Below are 26,070 nucleotides of genomic sequence, written 5' to 3' on the forward strand. Positions count from 1 at the left end.
TAACATACTACCCCAGCTGCAGTTTGAAACCACCATCCAGCTGGTTGCTGTAAAAACCCAACTCTGATAACTCCTGCCTTTGATAAGATTAGAAACCTTTCCTTTCTAGAAAATCCTCACATATCAAAAGACAAAAGATACTTTTCTCTGAATGTAGCTGAAAGTTGCAAATAATAATAGATACTTCTCCTGAGATCTTATTTCCTATCCTCCAATAGGTTCCATCCACTTCAGTTCAGGCCCAAAGAATGGCCATGACATACAAGTGAAGGTAATGTTTATTTTCCTGCACTAAAATGGAAATACATTTACATTTGAGAGTGCAGAGTCTATCTTTAAGTCTGTCACTTAACTACTGAGCACTTATATGCCAAGTTGTCGTGGCTGCAAGAGATACAGCGGTGAACAACATAACCAGTTTCTTCTCCGCTTTCATGGAGGTTCCATTCTAAGTAGGAGAAGAAACAGACAATGCACACACATACAGTATCAAGTTTTTAAAGCACAAAGAACCTCCACCTTCAGAAAAGGACAAGTAAAACAGGGCATGGGGGTGTTTTGTGAGAGTGGGGCCCAGCGACCTAAGCACTGTCTGTCCATCTGGCTCACAGCCCCTTTACAAACTCACAGGGACAAATTTCTGTGCCAAAAATGTTCCCAACTAACTCAGGACAGCTCTAACCATAAATCAGAGCCTTACTTCTTTTACCAACAGGCAAGCGCCCTCAACTTGGACACCCACCATCCGGCCACTTTTATACAAAACTTAATTGTCCAGAATTTGCTTAGTTGTTACCACCCCTCAGATGGGTTATTTATTAGCCAAAATTCTCTGTAGCTCTGCCCAGCAGAACTAGGGGCTAGGAAAGGAGGTTACAGTCAGGTGAACTGTAGCACAACATAAGGAAGGATTTTTCAAGAGTCAGAGATGTTTTAAATTCAAGCGAAGGTCTGGGCCTCAGTCAACAGGATATGAGAAAGGTGATTTGTGTATCAAGCAGAGTTAGAACAGATAATCTCCAAGGATTCTTAAAATGCCAACATACCACCAGAACTCTATTAGGCTATATGAATACCAAATCTTCCCAGATTTAACTTACCTTAAACATTACTTTATAATAATGTTGTTAATGAGATAAAAATTCAGATGTCATGAAGAAATAAACAACCTAAAAAATGTCATTTGTTAACTAAGCAATAATTATAACACCACACAAATACTGATAACTACAGCTTAGCAGTGCTTTGTAAGTGCCAGGCAGGGTTTTGAGCACTTGAGGCACAGTACCTCACTAGATCTTCAAAACCACCCATTTTACAGATGAGGACACTGAAGCAGACACAGATTGCTCAGCTACTCGGTGGAAGACCTAGGACTTGCACCCAGGCAGCTGGCTCTCAAATCTGTGTTCTACAACGTATGCTCTGTTAAGAAGTCCTGTAGAGGGTGGGGAACATTTTCCTCTTCGACTATATTACATAAATATCCTAAAATAGTAACTATTTAAAGCAGCAGTCCTCAAACTACAGCCTATGGGCCACATGCGGTCCACCGAGGACATTCGTCCAGCCCGCCAGGAGTTTTTGTCGCCGCTGCCTGTCCTGCTTAGCAGCTGATTCGTCCCAGGCCCAGGGTGCATGTGTGAAATGTGCGCTGCACTCTCCAATGGCCCTCCACCGGTCTGAGGGACAGTGAACTGGCCCCCTGTTTAAAAAGTTTGAGGACCCTTGAAAAGGAACCTTTGAAATTTGATGAATCTTTTTTATGATATAAGATAATCATAAATTTCTATTCTAGAAATATTTACTAAATTTACTTTACTATAATTTACCAAATTGTAGAAAGTCTCACAAAGTTCAGTCTCCAAATCTGACTTCCAAGTAGTAGCTTAAACATTGGGAGAATCTGGCTCAAAATCAGTTATAATATTTTCCTATGACAGTATAACACAAACACACACTGCATTAGATATTTATATTTCTGCTAAATATCAGAGATGCCCAAATCGGTGATTATGACAGGCCTGGCCCTCAACTGTGGCAGTTTCCATTACAAAATCCACTTTACAAGAATGCAGGATCCTGTTTAAAAACTGATTTAGACTGATACTTAATATGACAATATACTATTGGCTTCCTTTTCTCTTTTTGTTTGCTCATTTTAAAAAGCTAAGCCATCAAGTCTCCTTCGACATAGACTGAAAACAGAAAATGTTAGTTCCAAAGTTTGGGATTCTTAATACATCCCAGCCGGTATTTTTTTAAAGTTTATATTTATAAATATTAATGATGTTTAAAGAGTCTTAATAACCAACTTTTTTTAAAACCCAAAGTACCAAAATAACTAATTAACTTTATGAAGAATATAAGTCTATATGAAATGAATACAGAACCTGAGTCTGCTTCAATATAGACATCAGTGGTATGTTAAGATCCTATTATCAAATTTAAATTATTTATGCAAATATTTATAACTATTCATATAAAAAGTTTACATACACACAACATTATAGCAGAGAAATTCTTAGAATCATGCATTTTTAAATTAATGATATATATAAACTAACAAAAACATTCAGCAATAATTAAAAATCTCTTATTTGCTCATTATAGTAAAATCCAATAATAATTAAAACTTCTATTTTTCAAGGGAACAGTGAAAGAAATAATTTACAAGCCCAAAAAACTCAGAACAAGACCTTCGAGTCCCAGCCTCACAAATATTACTATCTTATCCTTAGATATGATCTTCTTCATCTTTAACCTTGTAAATATCACACTCTAGAGACTGTTGTATCTCTCCGTAATGCCCAGGCGGCAAGATGGAATCTGCAACAGTGATTTGGAATCGCAGAGTTTGGGGCTGAAAAAACTTGGCGATGCTATAGGCCAATCCCTCTCATCTTCCAGTTGAGTAAACTGGTAAGTGATTGACTTGTGACTTTCCCCAGGGCTAAGACTCCTTGGTAGAGCCCTTCACTGAATCTTGATTTGGTCCAGAAGAAAAGATTTTCCCCACTAAGATATCGCTTCTATACTATTCAGAAAGCAGCAATTCTGAAACTTTTTGATCTTAGGATCCCTTTATGCTTTAAAATTACTGAGGACTCCAAAAACATTTTGTTTATATGAGTTACATCTATCAACATTTACCACAATAGAAATTAAAATGGAGAAATTTTAAAAATATATTCATTCATTCAAAACCAATAATAAATTCATGGCATATTAACATAAACAGTATCTTTCATGAAAAATAACTATTTTCTGAAACAAAACATAATTTAGTGAGAAGAGCAGCATCATTTAACATTTTTGCAAGTCTCTTTAATGCTTGGCTTAATAAAAGACAGCTGGATTTTCAGATCTACTTTTGCATTCAATTTTTTGTGATACATTGTTCTGGTTGAAGGATATGAAGAAATATGTCCTCATGTAGATACAGTATATGCATTTGTAAGTTGCAAATCTTTATAATCTTTTCATATACTTGTGGCTATTTCTTAAGATTAGTTGCAATGCAGAATCTGAAATCACATAATGAATTTTTCATAATCTATAACATTAAAATCAATTGCTTTCCCCAAAATGCTTACTAATTTCCAAGTGAAAAATAGTAACTTTACAGCAGAGAATTCTGGCAGACAACACTTTAACCAAGTGATAAAGGTAACATCGCCAGCAATAAGTCCTACTAACGTAATGTACCCCGGGTTTGATGCCCTGAAATGGGCAGATTACCTCTGCGGTATTCTTCCAGATAATGCCTAATCTCAATGTAATCATGAGAGAACATTAGACAAACCCAAAGTGAGGGACATTCTCCAGTAGTTTTCCAAAGTGTCAAGGTCATTGAAAGACCAAGGAATCACCACAGATTGGAGGAGACTAAAGAGATGTGACAACTAAATGCCATGTGAGATCCTGGACTGGATCATGGAACAGAAAAGAACACTAGTAGAAAACTGGTAAAATCCTAATGAATTCTATACTTAGTTAATAATATTGTACCAAGATTAATTCCTTAGTTTTGATAATTGTGCTATGGTTATATAACATGCTATTATATTATAAGGCAAAGTTGAGTGGTAGACGTAAATAAATTTTCTGTACTACTTATGCAACTCTTCTGAAAGTTTAAAATTATCTCAAAATAAAAAGTTTTTAAAAATCAATTGCTCTATATTACTCTCAGGATGTGGGATCACCCATGCATGATTTTATAATATCGTGCATTGGGCTTCTGGAAAATAATGGTTTACTGGGTTTATGCAAATATGCCCAATGAGACATCTTTCATCATAAGATACCCCAAAAAATCACATTTGTTCAAATCTCCATCGATATTATCAGAGGAGTACTCAACTGTTGAGAAACTGTCACAGTTATGGTGATGACTATACGTTTTTCAAAATTTTAATTTGTGTTCAAAAAATAAAATTTTATCATTGCCAACAAATACTATCAGTTGTTTTCCATGAAGTGACAGCCTCATTTTGTTCATTTTTTTTAAATGTCTGCCAAATACTGAAGTCTGGACCATCATTTGTCTCTCAGTCATTCTTTCAAGTAAAATGTGTTCCACAAAAAACAAACAAGTTCAGTTCACAACTGCATAACTGCTTTTCCTTAAAACAACCATCATACTTTGGAATGTACAAATGCTTCACACGTACTTCTCATTTCATCATACAGAATATGACATGTATGTGAAGGTTTATACTGCTTCATCAAGGTTTTTCCCAGAGACAGTCTCACTCCATCACCCATACTGGAGTGCAATGGCACAACCTTAGCTCACTTCAGCTTTGAACTGCTGGGCTCAAGTGATCCTCCTGCCTCAGCCTTCCAAGTAGCTGGGAATGCAAGCCTGGGCATCCATACCTGGCTAATTTTTCTTATTTTTTGTAGAGAAGGGTCTCACTATGTTCCCTGGGCTGGTCTCAAACGCCTTTCCTCAAGCAATCCACCTGCCTTGGCCTCCTAAAAATGCTGGGATTACAGGCGTGAGCCACCATACCCAGTCAAGAACATTCTTAAATGAAACTGGCAGTTTTTTACTGCAAGTATCTGACACTGAAGCACAGCCTTGATTCCTGCTAGGCACCGGTAGTTTTATCTAATACTGCTTTTATACCATCAGTGCAATTTATTTTGTTTGTTGTTTGTTTGTTTGTTTTGAGACAGAGTCTCACTTTGTTGCCCAGGCTAGAGTGAATGCCATGGCATCAGCCTAGCTCACAGCAACCTCAATCTCCTGGGCTCAAGCGATCCTTCTGCCTCAGCCTCCCGAGTAGCTGGGACTACAGGCATGCGCCACCATGGCCGGCTAATTTTTTGTATATATATTTTTAGTTGGTCAATTAATTTCTTTCTATTTTTAGTAGAGACGAGGTCTCACTCAGGCTTGTTTTGAACTCCCGACCTAGAGCAATCCGCCCCCCTTGGCCTCCCAGAGTGCTAGGATTACAGGCGTGACCCACCACGCTTGGCCAATCAGTGCAATTTTAACTCAGGGAAAAAGACAACATCTTAACAATATTATAAAAACAGTTTAGTAGTATTTTGGGAGACCAAGGTGGGAGGAATGCTTGAGGGCAGGAGTTCTAAAACGAATACTATGATAAGCTTTGTACTATGCTAAATTTTATCATTTTAAAGAAAATCACTTTTTAAAGTCTTTAATTGTTAGTTATAAAATTATTCATAATATCTCACAACTTAACTGGGATATACCAGTAGGTCTTGACATTGTAGTACAGCATTACTCCTCTAAAATAAAAGCATGAGACTGAAAAAAGAAATATAGCAGCAAAGAAAAGTCATAGTCATCTATCAGTTTGAAAGCTTATATTATTATAAAAAAATAATAATTTTTATAATCTTTCACAGCTCTGGGATCTGCCTTCCTATCAACTCCATTAAGTTAGCTGGGGATCAGCGGGCAGAAAGGGTTAAAAGTTCAAAGTTCCTGTTCCTGGCCTGCTGGCTAGGATGCCAGGTTGCCCAGGTCTGGGGACAGCCAGCCTCACACAGAGCAGACGCAGAGGCTGCTGTGCACTCAGGAATAAATTCCTCAACCAGCACATACTCTCCTAAGGCATCATGTAAGCTTTTCCAACAGATTCCAAGCTGAGTAATAAACAGAAAATAATAGATTTTGTTGGGCCTTCCTTGAGTTCAGGAAGATCTGACAATATCACGAAATGGCTTAGCACAGTCCTCTGAAATTTTTCATTAGAATTCTTTTCTCCTGAATCATGTTAATAAGATTTGCTCTGGGATTCGTACAAAATGACTTGCTCAAAGGCTGCTCAAGCCCAGAAGGACGAGAAAAAGACACTGAAGCCTGTCAGGAGGAGGCAGGGCCAGGCCCAGGAATGGGCAGATTTCTAGATGGATCTTTTCAAACAAAGCGATGCCCAGCTCCCTTATGTAACACTCGATTGGCTCTTACAGAAATCTAAAATACTTTCATCTTCAACTCTCTGCACTGCCCTCAGAGTCAACAGAAACTAGCACTTGGCTCAAAATGCCTCAAATCTCTCTCATCTTTAAGGGGCAGGGACTTCTACTATTTTTCTACAATTCAGTAGGCTGAGCTAATTGTAGGTATTATTATTCTGTATGACAAATGTAGCGAAACAATGCAAACCTATTTTTCCCCCTTCATGCATACAGTACGCCCTGAACTTAAATTGGCATGCACTTGATTTCAAATTGAGATTTTTTTTTTTTTTAAACACAATTTTCCAACTGCAGTAGCAGTTGGAGCAGTTGGAAAATTCACATTTTGCTGATCGGGGCCATTAAACAGAGGACATGAGGAACCTGATTTGTTTTATTTTAAAGACGAAGGAAAAAAACTAATTAAAGCCCTGACTCTGATTCCTTTGAACATTTAACACTTAAAACCTGAATTGTTTCACAACCAACTCTGGCTCCTTCTCCTCTAAGAGGCCCTTGGGAAGTATTTATTTAGTTAATGAATGTTAAGTAATTGTGTTTCTCTCACAAAACAAAAATAAACAAAACCTCTTGAAGATGGAAGCTGTTTGAGCTCTCTAGGTCCACATGAGCTCCCTCACAGAGAGCCTGGAGCAACAAACTGGCAATTTAAGGAGCAATATGGCCACAAGCACTTCTCCAAAAAGAAAAGCAACTCCCCTCTTGGTCCAACTCCAAAAGGCAATTGAGCCGGGTAAGGTCCAGGCTAATCTCTGAACAGCCTCTCTGCCAACTTTCTCCTACAGGCATTAGGTTTTTCAGCAAGGGCTTTGCAAATAATCTAACAATTAATTAGTGCTTTTGAATTCACCCCATACCATTAATGGAACATTGCCAGACAGCCTTTGATAGTGTATTTCTAGGGCTAATTAAGCTTGGCAAAATAGAGGACACAGACTCCCTGGGCCCCCACAAGGGCCAGGCTGAGACCTAGCAGGTGACAGACAGTTAAGTTGTCCTCACAGACAAGCCTAGGGTGATGAAGTTGGTAGGCTGCCTGCCTGGTTCAGGTCCTTAGGGTTCGTTATAATATGCCAGATCCTGCTCTCAAATTATATAATTATCAGGCTCTTGATGTTCAGGCTATTCTTTCACTCTAAAGACATTTTTTTTCTTCTGAGTAGAAACTCCCAATTTGGTACTTAATATTAATAGTTTGGTATTGTTGCTAGTCCACACTCCCAACACTCTACCCCCAAAAAGATTATTTAAGAGGGAAAAAAAATGTATAGTAATGTATAGTCATTTTTAAAATATATACCTTAAAATAAATCTCATCTCAAAATGTCCTTTTTGCAATCAAAGAGGCCTTGCATAATCCAAGGTTTCTCACTCCCATAACCTCAGTCACGTGGGAAATCTATTTTTTTCACTATCTAATGCCACACAGAATTCCAGGCTGCTCCACACGCATGGCTAGCAAGATAAACACATTTTTTGGGAGGCCTAGAAAAAAGCTAGCAGGGGGCAAAAAGAAAAAATATTGTTGCATTCCTCTGGACTTTTCTGGTTCAATTTCAAAAACAGAATGACCACCACCTGGGGCTTATGGCAATCTGCAGAGCAATACCTAGGCTGTTCACTGCCCCTCTAACACTGATGAGGCCTGAGAAAGCAAATCAGAAAACATTATAAACTCCTCAGTGGCAAAACAAATAAACACCAGTTATTTTAAAACACAACTTTTCAGGCACAGAGGTTTAAATCTTCTTAGTGTCTCATCCCAATTGGTGTCAAGGTGCTTAATAAATACCAACAAAAACTTAGGGAATTTTTTTTCCTTGTAAAAAAAATGTTAAGGTTTTAGATTTCTAGCCTGGATTCTAAGGTTATAGGAATAAAGTAAGAAGTCAGCAAGAAAACCCAAGTTAAAAACTAGAGCCCTTTCAGCAGAAATGAGGATATGCCCCACTTTTAACTTTAAGTCCCTAACCCCTAGAGCCACCCTTGCAAACCCATCTTAACTCCTCACAGTCAGCCTGACCATCTGTCATTACCTAGAGTCCTTCAGCTGTGGCTGCCTGAACCAATGTCCTCACCCTCAGTGAGTCAACACAAGTCTCCTACCTTGGTGTAAGTCACAAGACAAGAAATTGGAAAAGGCAAAAGAGGCACATAAAAGGAACAAATGGGGGGACGGGGATTCCTTCTTTAACAACTAAGATGATTGTGTCAAGGTGTTGCCCCAGCTAATAAAGACGCACCTGGCTTCTGCAGGTGCACCACACTTATAACCAGAGTTAAAAGTGTCTGTGGAACTCACTCAAACAATTTCCCCTCCAGCCCATGGATCCCTCTGACCCAAATGAGTTTACCAAAAGGTGTTCAAGGAAGCTGTTTCAAAGTCATGCTAAAACGAAGCTCCCTTTGATGACACTGAGAAAGTTTCTAGGTGTTTGCCTGTTCTATTACAATATGTACATTGAGAAAACAGATCTGTGTTGTCAAATATGGTCCTCGGACCAGTGGCATCAGCATCATGTGGGCCTGTTAAAAATGTACCATCTTTGGCCTAGCAAGACCCACTAAAATAGAATCTGCATTTTAACAAGATCCCCAGGGTAATTCTCATACATGTTAAAGTTTAGAAATCACTGGTCTAATATCTGTTTATAACTTCCAACTCCAAAAATAAAACTTCCTACTCCACAAGCAAGATGATTATACTCCACCTCAGGCAAAACCAATATGAATGAATATCCATATTATAAAACATATATATATATTTTGAGATAGGATCTCACTCTGTCAACCTGCTAGAGTGTAGTGTTGTCATCACAGCTCACTGCAACCTCACACTCCAGGGCTCAACCAATCTCCTGCCTCAGCCTCCCAAGTAGCTGGGATTATAGACACATGCCACCATGCCTGGCTAATTTTTCTATTTTTTGTAGAGACAGGGTTTCACACTTGAACTCCTGGCCTCAAGCAATCCTCTCGCCTTAGCCACACAAAGTGCTAGAATTACAGGTGCGAGCCACTGTGCCAGGCCAAACATATTTTAAAGCAATTATTTTCCTTACAGAAAAAAAAAATTTCTATTAGGATATTATGATGAAATGTCCGAATTCCTTAAGTACTAAGTTTGATGATTGATATCTCTGGCATTTCACTTTGACACTCTTATTTCTGTCGTGAAGGTCCATCCTCAGTCTTTCAAATGCACATTTTGGCTTGTGATTATCTTTCACATTTTTTTTTAGAGATATTTTTGTGAAACCATGGATAAGTCAAAAATTTGTGTTATTTTCAAATATGAGTTCCATCATGGAAACAATGCAGTGCAGACAGCTCGAAATATCATCAAAGTGTTTGGGAAGGATGTGGCTAATGAACACACAGTACATCAATAGTTTGAGAAGTTCTTTTCTGGTGATTTTAGTCTTGAAAATGAGCCACGTGAGTGACCTGAGACGAGGGTGGATAATGATGAGCTGAAAGCTGTAGTGGAGGCGAAGCCATCTCAACCTACACGTGAATGAGCAACAAGATTTGATGTTACTATTCCAACATACTGGACCATTTTAAACAAATCATCAAAGAAGCTGGATAGATGCGTACTGCATGAATTAAACAAGTGTCAGAAGAAAAATCATCTCAAAGCTTGCCTTTCTTTGCTCTCACGACATAAAGGCAAACCATTTCTACATCATATTGTTGTGTGTGATGACAAATATATTCTTCTTGACAATTGCAAGCTTTCAGCACAATGGTTGGATAAAGATGAAGTGCCAAAACACAGTCCAAAACTGAATACTCACCAAAAAAAGCTAATGGTGTCTGTTTGGTGGTCCAGCGCTGGTATTATCTGCTACAGCTTCATGAAACTTGGTTAATCAATTACAGCAGATGTCTACTGCAACCAACTGGATGAAATGATGAGGATGCTTACAATTAAGCAGCAGAGATTGGTCAAAAGAGGCCAATCATCTTGTAAGACAATGCTCAACTACATGTTGCACAAACAATGCTGCTCAAAGTACAGAAGCTAGACTTGGAAACTCTCTGTCATCCACCGTATTCACCAGACCTTACACCAACTGACTACCATTTCCTTGAGGCTTTGGACCACTTCTTGCAAGGAAAAATATTGTTCTCAACAAGCTGTGGAAAATGCCTTTCACAATTTCATTGCCATTTGCTCTCCAAGCCTCTTCACTGCTAGCATAAACAAGCTGCCTTAAGATGGCAACGTTGTGTCGATAGTTTAGGTACATACTTTGATTCATTCTACTGCTTCTTGTTTGAGATAATAAACTACATTTTTTTATTTGAAATAGGACATTTCATATTTAATGACCTAACAAATATCGAGCTCCTTGCTCACAATATGTAGTTTAACTTATAAAAATGGGTTTATACACAATTAAAAAATATTCATTTACTATATAAAGCTAGGTGCAACCGTATTTCTCTGAAACACTAACGTAAAACACCATAAGAAGCATTTCTGCAAAAGTAGTAAGACCCTCAAAACTCATAATCTTGAAAAACAGACCACTTGAGGAAGGAAAAGAACAAGAAGACTTGGAAATCAGGAGGGTTCTTTCCACTAGAGGCATACTTCATGAGGATAAGAATTTTTATCTCCAACACCTGAAATAGTGTCTGAAATACAATAGGTGATTAATAAATGCCTGTTGAATAAATCAATATCTTAGGAAATCTGTGTTAGAAAAAGACGGAAAAACTCATCCTTTGCACTACCCTCCAAAGTACTCCCATTTCTGTGCATCAGAAGCTAGCAAAGCACCTGAGACCTGGTAGGTACTGAAAGTTTAATGGCTAGACTGCAAGTTCTCATCTAAAACATAGCAGTTGGCCAGGCGTGGTGGCTCACGCCTGTAATCCTAGCACTCTGGGAGGCTGAGGCGGGAGGATTGCTCGAGGTCAGGAGTTTGAAACCAGCCTGAGCAAGAGCGAGACCTCATCTCTACCATAAATAGAAAGAAATTAATTGGCCAACCAATATATATAGAAAATTAGCCGGGCATGGTGGCGCATGCCTGCAGTCCCAGCTACTCAGGAGGCTGAGGCAGCAGGATTGCTTGAGCCCAGGAGTTTGAGGTTGCTGTGAGCTAGGCTGACGCCATGGCACTCACTCTAGCCTGGGCAACAAAGCAAGACTCTGTCTTAAAAAAATAAATAAATAAAAAATAAAAAATAGCAGTTACTTGAAAGGTTAAAGCAAAGGCAAAATGATAAACGGTTCTTTCCTCTAAGTCAAAAGGAAAAGATGGGGCAGGTGGAAGCTATGCAGCATTTTGCTTCACCATGCAGTATTCGCAACTATGAATATAACTTTCAGCAATGAAACATAATTGTCATGCACAGATGCATCCCACCGGAAAAACTTATCGCAGGAAACGCTGCAGCAGCCTAGTGGTGTCAGTGATGAAAACAGAGCAGAGGCCAACTCCAGAAGCAGACTCTCCACTCTCCCCTGAGCGCTGTGCTACCCGAGCATGCTTTTGCATGGGGTAGGAGAGCAGGAAAGAGGGAGGTGTTATCTCTGATGGCTCTGGTGGATCTTCTAGACTAGGACTGAGGTATTCAGGCATGTGAAGACAAAAGGAAGCGACACAAAGAATTTAAAGTGGTTTTATTGAGCCTTTTTCCTCTTGCCATATATGGTTCCCCTTATTGCTAAAGGAGAATAACTTTATTTTTTTTTTTTTATTTTTTTTTTTTTTGAGACAGAGTCTCACTTTGTTGTCCAGGCTAGAGTGAGTGCCGTGGCGTCAGCCTAGCTCACAGCAACCTCAAACTCCTGGGCTCAAGTGATTCTTCTGCCTCAGCCTCCCGAGTAGCTGGGACTACAGGCATGTGCCACTATGCCCGGCTAATTTTTTATATATATATATCAGTTGGCCAATTAATTTCTTTCTGTTTATAGTAGAGACGGGGTCTCGCTCTTGCTCAGGCTGGTTTTGAACTCCTGACCTCGAGCAATCCGCCCGCCTCGGCCTCCCAAGAGCTAGGATTACAGGCGTGAGCCACAGCGCCCGGCCTAGGAGAATAACTTTAAAATAAAATTTCTTCTAAATGGTTATTTTCCTTTGAAGGTAGTAAATTTTTCCACATTCCACTCTAGATTTTTTTTTTTTTTTTACAGATTTCTACGAGTTGGCAGAAGGAGCAGGAGGCAGGAGAATAGCTGGGCTTCAGTCCCCAGAGCACCTGCCGCCCGTTCCTTGGAAGGAACATTCCAAGAGAGCATTTTTAAGCCCTCTAGAATTCCACCTGATTTACAGTGGCCTCTCACAAAACAAAAATGTGTCTAGATTGGACTTCAGGATAAATGTTTTTGGACCACTTTGGCAGAGAACGTTTTAAAGAAAACGAAAGTCAGTGGCTCACGTGGACGCGGCGCCGGATGGGCCAATCACGCGGGAGGGGCGGGCGCCGGTGCCCTGTGCAGGGCCAGCCCCCGAGGCAGGGCCCCGCGGAACACGTCCCCGACCGCTCCCTGCTCCCACACCACTCCAAAGTCAGCACGCTCAGCGCTCTATCGGGAGATTCAGGTGCCCCCAGTGTTCCAGGGATTGGTCATCAAAGCAAGAAAGCTAAAACTCATCCCCTACATACACAACTGGTAAAATTATTAGCTTTTATCAACTGAACAGCTGTGTAGGCACACACAGATAGCTCTGTCCCGATGGACATGTTGATCACTATTTATAAAACAGACCATCACGGATGTCCTAAAATAATCCAAATAAATCAGAAATCCAGAAAGCAGGGTGGCAATCGCACAGTCTAGGATAAGGATGCAAAGGAGAGAGAAACCTGGGTTCTCTTGACTTGTCTGACGTCAAACCTAGGGATAATCTTACTCACATACTTGAGAAACATCTTTCTTACACCATATAACACCTCCAGTTACCGAACTAGCTATTGGTAAACTCGCTTTGCAAAAGAAAAAAAGAAAGAGGCCTTGTATTAGATAGTATATATCACATTCCACCCACACACACACCTAGGTCCATGGAGGGCAAGGAAATCTTTGAGAAATGAGCTTGCCTTCTTCTCGACTACTGCTAACTGTCCCAACTCTGTGTGTGTGTGTGTGTGTGTGTGTGTGTGTGTGTGTGTGTGTGTGTGTGTGTGTGTGTGTGTGTGTGTGTGTGTTGTTTCTGTGGAAAAACCTACAGGAAAAGGTGGGGGGGACGACTTCACACTTGCGTGTACCATGATATCCCCAAAGGGAATACAGTCTAAAATATAGGCCACTCTATCCTCTCTGGGTTTTTTTAATAACAGTTCTTTGCTCTTTAAAATAGACAGAAAGTTGGGCCCCCTGGTGACAGCTGGTGTCACAATTGATAATATCTTTTCCCTGTGTGTCCAAAAGCAGAATTAAACATAAAACTGGTTATAATGACCACCTAAAGACAATACTCATCACAAACCAAATCAACTAGCTGTGACCAAAAACCTAGGGGTTGGCACCAGAAGGCCTTTTTTCAATCTGCTCTGAACCTGCAAGTCCATCCATCCTCTGTCCTCTACATCCCCTGGTGGCGGCCCACACTGGCACCCTGCTCATTCAGCTAGCAGAGTGGAGAAAACTGTGGCAGAACCACCTCTGAGGCTCTCATGCCATTATCTCAAGGCCAAGATGGATAAAGAAAACACATACACAATGAAATACTATTCAGCCTTAAAAAGGAAGGAAATCCTGCCATTTGAGACAACATGGATGACCCTGGAGAACATTATGCTAAGTAAAATAAGCCAGGCACAGACAGACAAACACTGAATGATCTCACTTATGTGTGAAATCTAAAAAAGTCAAACTCATAGAAACAGAGAGTAAAATGGTAGTTACCAGAGGCTGTGGGATGGGGACATGTTGGTCAAAGGACACAAAATTTCAGCTAGACAGGAGGAGTAAGTTCAAGAGATTCATTGTACATCATGGTGATTACAGTTAATAACAATATATCATAGGCATGAGGCACACGCCTGTAGTCCCAGCTACTCGGGAGGCTGAGGCAGGAGGATCGCTTGAGCCCAGGGTTTCCAGACTGTAGTGAGCTATGATCGTGCCACTGTACTCCAGCCTGGCAATAGAGACCCTGTCTCTAAACAAATAAAAATAAACAAACAAAAAAAATAATTGTAGCAGCCACTACCACAGCTGAGACCAAGACAGCCTTTACCCCTGCAGGGGTGACCCACCCCTCAAGGACTTGTGCCTTCCTCAAGAATGGCTGGGCCACAGAGCCGGTCATGGCTGTGTCCTTCACCATTGGAGGCCTCACTATACTTCTGCCCCCACTCAGCCCCTACACCAAGTACACCACCCTGACCAGCCAGGCCACTCTCTACAACTACCCAGTGCCCACAGGATGACAGGAATATGCCAATCGTGCCCAGCCACCCCCAGGACCCCAGGGCCAAGCCTGGAGTGGCTGGGAAGCTATAAGCACCTCACTGGACAGGAGGAGGCCCAGTCCCCCACTGCGGGCCCCTATAAAAATGTGAAAACCAAAAAAAATAAAAATAAAACCCCAGAAAACCAATATAGTATATACATGAAAATTGCTAAGAGAATAGATTTTAAGAGTTCTCACCACAAAAAATAAGTATGTGAGGTAATGCATATATAAAATAGCTTGGTTTAGTCATTCCACAATGTGTACATGTATCCAAACATCATGATGTACACCATAAACATATACAATTTTTACTTGTCAAGACGAGCTGAGGGGTGCACTATAGCAAAAAGAGTGTAAGATTGGTTGGTGCAGTTTGTCTGCAAAAGTGTGTTTGAGTTCCAGTTCAACCAAAGAATTGAATCACCTTTATAAGTCGCTTGCTTTCTCTAAGCCCCATTACTCTCACTCCAGAAATGAAGAAAATAATAACTGTCTGCCCCAGAGACTGCTGTGAGGATCAAATGAAATACTTGGTGTAAGAGCATTTGGAAGAGTATAAACACAATATGATATTAATATTAGTTTAGACTCTCCCCAAGGCTGCCAGCTCGTGCCATTCCAGACCAAGCATTAACCAGCTGGGATCTTGGCTTGCTGATCCCTGGACACATAGAGTTCAGAGCCTTCTTAGCAGAAAAATAGCTCAGACTAAAAATATCTCAGTTTTCCTGCGGACTCTACCTGGAATTCCAGGTACACCTAGTTGAGGTGAAATTAAATATGTTTCTCAATAGAAACGTGCATTGTTCAGGCTGCGGGCAAGCTTCCAGAAGGAGGCATCTGGGCACCGGATGGAGACAGTGGAACAGAGAAACAGCCGTCCCGCCGACAGCCCTCTGGCATCGGTGCCAGCAGCAGCCCTTTGACCTGGCACAGGGGCCAGTGGAGGGCAGACAAAGCCAGCCCTTCCAACCAAACTGATTTCCCCGACTTCTCCGTGCGTGCCTCTTTTTCTCGTTAAGGCTCCTGGAAACACAGCCCTGCCCGATGCTGGCAAGCCTCAGAGGCAGCGGCAGCTAATATTTTTTAAAGATGTGTAGAACAGCTTTTTGTTTGGGGTTGGGTTTTTTTTTTTCCTTTTTAAGTTTTTATTTTTATACATATTTTTTGTATTCAAAAGAAAGGCATACTTACCACAAATTACAAAAGATGAAATAATGAATGGACCACTTCAGCCTGGAAAGCAGATACTCTCAATATTATTGTTATCAATCAAGTATAGAACAGTTTTTAGAGTGAAAACTTAATGAGGCTTAAGCCTGCAATAGCAAGAGTTTATTTTTTAAACTTCCCACTTTTCTTACAGTTGGATAGGTTATAGGATCTAAGAGAAGATGCCAATAAATAACCTAAGGTAATTTCTAATCAGGAGGTACAAGGGTCCTCCCCAGCTCATGTTCAGCAAGAGCATGTCCGCCCTCCCCACAACTATGCAACATACCAAGGAACAAGGGAGGGAGGAAAGTACGAGTTCTGTCAAAGCAACCACTAACACTGGGACGAAGCTTGCTGCCCCTGCCTCCTTCACCCTCCGCCAAAGCAGAGAAGGAAAAAAGGCTTTCACAGAAGGCCCAGCCAAACCCATAGAGCTGGAACAAGCAGGCCCCTGCTATTCTAACTTGGGCTCATTTTATGCACTGCCCCTCCCCTGGCCACGTATCTAAAGACGGCCTGTTATAACTCTCACCCCTCTGCTACCAAGAACTCTACACCTTCCCTCTGATTTTAGAGTGTTAAGGTTATTTCAGTGAAATCAGAGTACACATGGAGAAGGCCCATGACTTGAAGGTCTTTCTGCTCCGATGATCTATGTCCTTCTCTTCTGAGGCCAAAGGGGCTTAACCTGGTTTCAGGATGTCACGCTGGTGGCTACTCACCTGGTATTTAATCAGTCAAGAAGAGGTTTACTCATTGCACATCATGGGTCTCCTCCTGAGAGGAGAAGCTAGTCAAGTGATCAAAGGGCTAGAGTCCAAAGCCACACTGCCTGGGTTCAAGTCCCAGCTCTGCCACTTGCTTCTTATGGGACTTTGTACAAATTATTAACCAAATTGAGTCTCAGTTTCCTTGTTTGTAAAATGGAAGTGACGAACTTAACAATAATACCTACCTCTTAGGGCTGTCTTACAAACACAAAATAAGTTAGCTGGCAGAAAGAAAGCCCCTGATAAACACCAGCCTAAGTGCTGGGCCCTGTTGTGTCTGAAGCTAATGAGAGTGTATTCTCAGCCTGTTAGAGGCCACAGTTTGAATTCTAAGATTAAACAGTGCATGACTTTGGCTACAGGGGATGGAATAGAGAATCTAAACCTCAGAATGAAATCTACAAGCCTCAGTCTGATATTTAATGTCCTCCACAATCTACTCCCATTCTTCTTCCTATTTCCATGCCAACTCTCCATGTCATCCATTCATTAAAGCAAAACAAAACAAAAAAAGTCAGCATCTAAGTGCCACATCCTGTGCCGGGCATGGTGCCCCATCTGGTCAACTCAGTGCCCTGCCCAGTCTTTAAGACAAAGCGGGAGACTAAGGCATCCCACAATGCCCTCCCTGGCTACTCTAACCCACCAGGGTCCCTCTTTTGACCGTTTTGAGATCTTTTGGGTTTTTCTTGGTATTCACCATACATTGGTTATTTGGTTACAGGATGATATTTTTTAAGCCTAAAGTACAAGCAGCTCAAAAGAAGGGATGAATCTTATATTTCTTTGTACACATATCCCTAAGTGACTAGTATTGTGTTTTGCACTTAGCAGGAACTCAGTGAATTAAGTGATTCACTTAATGTTTCAATAGGATACAGATGGCTTAAAGCAAATCCGTTATTCTTTCAAAACAAACCCTTCCTCATAGTGTAGCATCTTAAAGGTTCAATCTCTAGACCTAGAACAAGTAGGTTTATAGTTCAATTTGCTATTTATTAGCTGTGCGACCTTGAGGAAGTTACTTAACCTCTCTGTGCTTCAGTTTCCTCACTTATAAAATGGGGATAATCAAAGTATCTATACTTCCTAGGGTAGTTATAAAATGTAAAGCACTCTGAATGGGACCTAGCATACAGTGATTATTAATACTCCAAATGTTTACTATTATTATTCATATCTTCATTAAGTTCAATTCATCCAGAATGACCCGGAATGTAAAAAGTGGAAACCACCAACAAACTTCTACACCAAAAGGCATCCCTTCCCCTCTGTGCTGCTTATCAGTTGCCTCAAGCTGTTATAAAATCTGTAATTTTAAACTGTCCTTTCCACCTCAGCAAAGCTTTGAGCATTTATACAACTAAAAAAATATATTTTCTTCCCAATAGCTTGAAAGAGGAAAAGAAGATCTTAAGCAAAACTAATTCACTATCAAATACATCAAGGTTGTACAGGGCCCTCAAACTCATGCTTTCCCATAAAGTACTTTCTTCAGTTGTGTTTTTCAGTCTGGCCCAGGCATCAATGAAAGCCCTGCCTCAACCCCACCAGGTATGATTAGACATCTTGTCATCAAAACAGCAAATTTTCCATCAAGCCGTTTCTCTCTCTCTCTCTCTCTCTTTTTTTTTTTTTTGCTACTACTTTTCAATGACAATTAAGATCTGTTTTAATGTACAGGCTAAAAAGCGAATAACACTTCGATAATGAGACAAAACGAAACTGCCGACAGATAATAATACAGAAAGAATGGGCAGTTCAAATTCACACACTGGCATTCAAAAAAAAATAACAAAACCTCACAACTTTCTTTCAAGATATTTGCCATGAGGAGGGCATTCTGCTTTCCAGTTTCATAAACCGATTTTTCCCAGCTAGCTTTCACTCAGTCTGTGTTTGCATATGACCCCTGGCCTGAGTCAGTTAGAGTTTTAAGGCAATCTGGTTTCTTCAGTATAATCCAGAGGTTAAGAATATAGATGTAGGCTGGGTGGGGTGGCTCACACCTGTAATCCTAGCACTCTGGGAGGCTGAGGCCAGAGGATCGCTTGAGCTCAGGAGTTCGAGACTAGCCTGAGCAAGAGTAAGACTCCACCCGTCACTACAAAAAACAGAACAATTAGCCAGGTGTGATGGCATGTGCCTGTAGTCCCAGCTATTCGGGAGGCTGAGGCAAGAGGATTGCTTGAGCCCAGGCATGTGAGGCTGCCATGAACTATGATGACACCACTGCACTCTATCTGGGCGACAGAGCGAGACTGTGTCTCAAAAAAAACACAAAAATATAGATGTAAAATCTGGCTCTCCCACTTCCCAGCTACATGACACCATGCAAGTTACCTAATCTCTCCATATCTCATTTCAACATCTATAAAATGGCAAAAATAATGAAATAATTATACCTAAGAGTTGTAATTAAGTGAGCCCATTAAATAAGAATACATTTATTCATTTTTTTCTTTTTTTTTCTTCAGGATTTTACTTTCAAGTGATTTATTCATTTTTATATTCCATAATTGTTGAGCCCAGGGACTGGCTGTAGTGCACACTCAATAAATGGTAATTACTATCACTGTCATCTGTATGTGCAATTCAATAGCCAATACCAAGAGGCTAATCACTTTTCAAGTCAATGCTTTTCTTGTTGAGACCTGCCAGTTTCCAGAACTGGTCCAGCAAATTAGTTTTATGTAGCTCATTACAGAATTGACACAAAGCAAATTATAACAAAATAGAACAAATTAAGCTTCAAATTTATTAAGTAACGTTGACAGCAAACACTAAGATACTGGTGTAGAGTGTCTGATACTCTTACTTAAGCAACAACATTCTGACCAAGTCATTTGCTTCTTCTCTTCTCCAACCTCATACCCAGAAGGCCTCCAGGAAGTACAGTGTATTTCTCTACTTATTAAAAAGTTACATATTAAAATATCTGAAATAGGCAAAATTAAATACCTCCCAAACAGCCCATGTCAGGAGAGTCATCTCTATCTAGAAGGTCTATCTATTTATTTTGTAATAAAGAAGAAAAAGGCTTTCTTGAAATTCTTATTTCAAGAAATTCTTGGAATTTCTTGTTCATAGGAACAAGAATGTAAATATAATCTATGCATGTAACAAAGTGGTATTAATCATCAGCATAATTGTTCTCTAACTGCCTCCACGCAGTTTTAGTTAGGTATCTGCGTCACTGACATTACAATGCCTAGCACCTGGTAAAACACAGCATTGCATATGTGTACAGTAGTCAAATATTTTATTTCCCTAAAGAACATAAAAATTCAAGTTCTTCATGAACATCACATGGTCTAAATTCTTCTAAACTGAAGAGACTGAGGACAAAGCTATCCAAAAGAATATAACAAACATGCAATTTATATTATGCAACTTGCCTGCCATGACTAAAGAGGAGCTCATCAGGGCAAACATGGCGACCACGTAATGGGAAGTCATTTTTATTCTCCAACAGTGTGTCTCGTCCAGTCACCTCTGCCTGCTGTTCTTCAGAAAGCAGACGATCTTTGCAGATCAAAAGTGGTCTTATAAGTCCTCTTAGCAATTTTCAAATCGCCTGTAAAAGTAAACAAACTTCAATAAGAAAACAGTGCAAAAACGTCTTTTCATAAACACACATTAAACAGAATTTCTGAAAAGCATTAAGAATTTTATCTTAAAAGATGCCAAGAAAAACTCAAGAGAACTAGGGTAGGGGTGGTAACCATCTAATAGAGAGGTCTATAGCAAATACTGTTTCAAATGCCCTGCTTATATTTTTGGTTGTTTTTTGGGTTTGGTTTTTTTGGGTTTTTTTTTTTCTTTTTTTTGAGACAGAGTCTTGCTCTGTCACCAGTAGCATTATCGTAGCAACCTCAAATTTGCAACCTCAAATTCCTGGGCTGGAGCTATCCTCTTGCCTCAGCCTCCCAAATAGCTGGGACTACAGGAACATGCAACAATGCCAAGCTAATTTTTCTGTGTTTTATAGAGATGGGATCTCACTCTTGCTCAGGCTGGTCTCGAACTCCTGAGCTCAAGCGATCCTCCCACCTTGGCATCCCACAGTGCTAGAATTATAGGTGTGAGCGACCGCACCCGGCCTATTTTTGACACTTTAAATCTTTGGTTTTATACAGCATTTTCAGCAATATAGAGGAAAATCGGGGTGCACCTGAAATGTACTATCCCCAGTTATGTTGTGGTACTAAAGTAATCGATGCTACTTGATACATGTACTCCCCAGTGCCAGCAAGAAAACACAAACAGCTCTGATTAGAGACTCAAACTAATGCTATGATGACAGGGTTATCACAAGGATCAAATTAAATTACACCGAGAATTAATCTGAAAAAATAAAGAAACATAAAAAGGCAAGGTTCTTATTTCAACTGTTTGCCAACATTTTAACAGGACAAAGTCTTCCCTGCCTCTCAGCCCCATCTGAGACTATCTGGTTACTGAACTAGAGGATCCAGAAGGTCCTTTCTAACCTTTTCCTACCCAGAGTCTTGACTGAGAGTTTTGTGTTAGTTTTCTTAACTTGAATATTTTTCCCATGGCCCTGTTTCCTCACTTAGACACTCCTATGTATATTTTCCAGCCCTCTATTCCCTAAACTGGCCACAACCCACAGAGGTTGTGCAATTCAACAAACATTAATTGAGCACCTACTATGTTCTAAGCATTGTTCCTTCTGATCAGCAATAAAAGTTATCCAACACTGAATAAAAGTGCAAACAACCTGCCTGATCCAAACCCTGGGAAAGGCAGGATGGTGGAGCTGCCAGGAAGCATATCCAATACCCGGGGAGTTGTTACCCACACCCAGGAAATATCATCTGTAGAACCTGCTCATTAGCTCCAGAGACAAAGCCAGCCAGTTTGGTCATTTGCAGATATAATATAAAAATATTAAAACAAAACCGAAATGAGTTTCTAATTAAATGGTCTTAGTTCATTGCATCAAGTGTTAAGAGAAAGATATTTAAATGTCTCTCTGCATTTGTAACACCACTGCCTACCTTTGAGAAGGGGGAAATAGGGTGATTAGAGGACAGGGGTGGGAGGGATCAGGAGCCTTTTCACTGAATTCCCTTCTGGGTTTATACCATGTGCAAGTACTACCTATCCAGAATAATAATAAGTTTCTAATTTCAAAAAGGATTTCTAAGATATACCTTAAAACTAAATTATTGCGTAGGCAGGAGGCACTCTGGCTCCATCTTGGTACAGGATAGTGATTAAAAGCCTAGTATGAATAGAACATGGGTTGTGAGGGCAGTTATAAATCTGCCTAGATGTGAGCCCACTCTTCCACCTCTCAAATGGGTGATGTTAGGGAAATTACTTTTTTTTGAAGTCATTTGGAGTGGAAAGGGAAATTACTCTTCAGGAATGAATCTATCCCACAGTAGGACATGGTAAGCTGTTGTGAAGATTCAGTTAGTTAATATACATATACAATACTTAAAGAAGTGCCCAGCACATAATCAATAAATATTAGCCATTATAACTGTACTGTTATCACTACTTGTCCATTCTCTGAGGAATTTATCCCAATAAAGTACAAAAATTGGTGTGTAGCTATTCATGTAATTCTTAGCTAGTGTAAAACCAGTTCAAACTTTTGTTTATTCCAAAATAAACATTACAATAGACCAAACAAAAGAGATAAGCTAATGAGTGGAATCACTAAAAGAACAAAACTGCCAGTCAAGTTGAGGCACAAGCCATGAATGACACAATAGTCTTGTCTCAAAAGCTGACTAAATTACAGAGATAATTTGGAAGCCATTAAGATGACTTCAGTCACCCATTGCAGTCCAACATTTCTGTCACCATAATTCCACATCACCTCAGATCAAACGCTAATCCTCTCTGGTAACTTAAAAATTCAACAACAGCAAAGAGAATTTGTCCCTATTTTTTCCCTTCAAAAAATTAAATTTCCTGAATGGACTGATAAGGAAAAACCTCTCTGAAAGAATACGCTATCCCAGCAAATGCTAAAGACAATTTTTGTAAAGCAAAAACCGTGTAAGGAGATCTAAGAAGAAGACGGCTTCCCAGAGGACTGTTACGGAGCACATGAACTGTAAGCAGCACGAGGCTTACGGGAATGTTTAAGCAGCTTGCGACACCCCCTGCCCACAGCTGCAGAGGGTCTGGGGGATTGTGCTGCGTTGATCCAGGGGCTTAAACTAGGTCTGAATGAACCTGTGGAAGAGAAACGCAAATGGTTCTATTAAAAATATAAACTGCAAATTGCTGACAAGAATATTGGGCAATTATTAAAATGCAGCAATTACAGATATAATAGAGCCAAGCTAAACAGTTTGATGCCCAAAGGCAAACCACAGCAAGTTTACACCGGATCTTAAAACATCTCCGAGGAAGTCCAAGACAAGTTGAAACTACACACTGCTGTTTGTAACAAAGAGGGAGCTTTTCTTCTTTTAGTTTAAAAGTCCCTCTATAATGTAACTTGTTTGAAAAGAAAATAAACTGCGGAGAGTTTTTGTCTAATCTTCCCAGTGTGGTGACAGGCTCCTAAGGCAGAGGAGAACAAAAGGGAAGCGTCTCATTTCCATTCAGCTGAACTCCAGTTTGGGCCACAACTTGTACACATCAGCGCCTTAACACACAACTTAGGGACTGGTTCTCTAATCAGAAGAATGCAGGATGACCGAAGACTTCTGAAAAGTTGTAGCTTTGAAATAAAATTAGGGAAATATAAACTCCTCTTTCTTCTGTGAGGTTCTACCATTCTGACTTTGCAAAGGCCAGGGTTTCCTGACCCTGGCTTTTTTATGTTGCTGAATCTCTGGACTTCATGAACTAAATGCTTTCTTTAGAAATACCAATAGAGTACTCTGAGATCGGGAAAGAATAATTTGGGGTCTAGTGTACAACAGTCATTTTGCCCATATTTCAAAGCAGTGTGTTCCATTCAAAGGGTACGAGAATGCTTTGTATGCACAAATTAACAGAAGAAAATTCTGAGTGAGAGTTTCATGGGTTAAAAAAGATGAATGTACTACTAATTCTGCTAACTTCAGAGTTCCCCTGTGTTTATTTCTGAGGACATTAAATTAAGCATGCCAGCCCACCTTCCCTAGTGATCCAACAGAGTATACAGCTACACACCAGGATTAGTTGGAAACCCTACCCAAAAGAAGCCTTAAAACCATCACAGGTTGAACCAATGTTCAAAAGGCACTAGTTGGGAACAACAGTCCCTGGGGTGAGATTTTTTTTTAAAGAGCAAATGTTCCTCTATCTTAAAGGAAATCTGGCAAAATGGATGTCTAGCAATAGTTAAGTAAGAAAAAAGTACAAACTTCCCCTTAGATGACCCACATGTCTGCCTAGATCCATGACATGACTCAAAATCAGCACTAAATTCAATTTTTTAGTTTAAAAAAAATAGCATGCTAAAGATGTATATTGAATGATTTTTAAAGTTGGAAGATATCAACAAGATTTCACTGATGAAGAGGAAACCCAAACCCCAAGACCAACACTGGCCTAAAACAACATAGCACAGGCAAGGCCAGAAACTGGGTCTCTCTCCATGAGCACCATTCAACCTCTCAGCTTTAGGTCTGTCACCACAAACTGGGAACCATTTCTCCACCTCCATATTCAATCTCTAAAAACAGAGCCTCTTTTCCAAGAAAGGGGGAAGCCTACCTCAGCTGCCAACAAACACTGGTATTTATTGACATGCGCTCTGCACAAACCTTAACTGATCACAACTGTGAACTTAACTGCAGGCCTGTGGGTACCAGCTGTAATAAATAAACAATCCTTGGTAATGTCAACCTCAAAGTTCTCTGAAAATGCAAATAGCAAGGTGAAGCACAAACCTGTGCCTCATCATATCCTAATATGCTGATGCTGTTTTGGCTGCAATCAGGAAAAGAAAAGAAAATCAGGAAAATATTCAATAAATGTGAAGATATATTTATTCAGTGGAATTTAAAAATGACCACTGCCTAAACTCAAATAGTAAATAACACCTGAGTTTCTGGTACCTTACACATGAAATGGTTTTCTAACAGATCATTAAAATGTTTCTAGTCTGCCATATAAGCGGATTTTTTAGAGAAATACACAGCTAAGTCTACAAATGGTTAAACAAAAGCCGGTAGAAGGCCAGGCACGGTGGCTCACACCTGTAATCCTAGCACTCTGGGAGGCCCAGGTGGGCGGATTGCTGAAGGTCAGGAGTTCAAAATCAGCCTGAGCAAGAGCGAGACTCCATCTCTACTGTAAATAGAAAGAAATTAATTGGCCAACTAATATATATAGAAAAAATTAGCCATGCATAGTGGCGCATGCTTGTAGTCCCAGCTACTCGGGAGGCTGAGGCAGAAGGATTGCTTGAGCCCAGGAGTTTGAGGTTGCTGTGAGCTAGGCTGACGCCACAGCACTCACTCTAGCCTGGGCAACAAAGCGAGACTCTGTCTCAAAAAAAAAAAAAAAAAAAAAAAAAAAGCCGGTAGAAGAATTGTTCTGATGGCTATTAAACATGCCGATCAGGGCATTTAGAAGAGAGGCAGATAGATGATACCAATATCTAGCTGGGAAGCCTATAAAAAAGGGACGTACAGGATGTAGGACAGATACTGTTGTTTGTCTGATGACACTGGGATGCCCTTTAAGAACCTGTACACAGAGAAAGCAAAGCCACCTTCCTGAGTCACAGCAGCAACTCTCAGATTTCTCTACTACACAGGGAAGTCAGATAATTCCAAATCCCCATTTTCAGATAGATTTGGCACAGAGGGAAAAGTCCTGGATATGGATAAGAAATCTTTGGAATCACACCCAAGCACAATCGATATTCAACAAATATTTACTGCTATGTGCCAGCACTGTTCAAGATGAGAAGGATACAGCAATGACAAAAGGAGCCAAAAATCCTTCCCTCATGGAGCTTATATTCTAGCTTTTATCATTTACTGCTTCAGGCAAGACATTTAATTTCCTGAGCTTCATTTCTTCTTTCAACAAATCTTTCTTTGTTGCTTACTCTGCCAGGCAATGGGGATATTATGGTCAAACAAAGAGACATGTTCTTTGCCCTCACGGGCTTAAAGTCTGGTGAGACAAACAGACAAATAATCACAAATTTGCAATCACACAGTATGATAAGAGCTCTAAAGGAAAAGTATCCACAACCTGAG

General features: G+C 40.1%; 1 protein-coding gene across 1 annotated transcript in view; it reads right to left on the reverse strand.

The window, feature by feature from the left end:
* Positions 1 to 26,070, reverse strand: part of TGFBR3 (transforming growth factor beta receptor 3) — a 188,211-nt gene that overhangs the window by 144,221 nt on the left and 17,920 nt on the right. The window contains exon 2 of the mRNA XM_012790895.2: positions 20,275 to 20,453. Within this exon, the coding sequence (XP_012646349.2) occupies positions 20,275 to 20,335 (61 nt within the window). The 5' untranslated portion in view covers positions 20,336 to 20,453. The remainder of the gene's footprint in view (positions 1 to 20,274; positions 20,454 to 26,070) is intronic.

This window comes from Microcebus murinus, chromosome 2 (assembly GCF_040939455.1).
Source record: "Microcebus murinus isolate Inina chromosome 2, M.murinus_Inina_mat1.0, whole genome shotgun sequence".
In the NCBI taxonomy this organism is placed as follows: Eukaryota; Metazoa; Chordata; class Mammalia; order Primates; family Cheirogaleidae; genus Microcebus; species Microcebus murinus.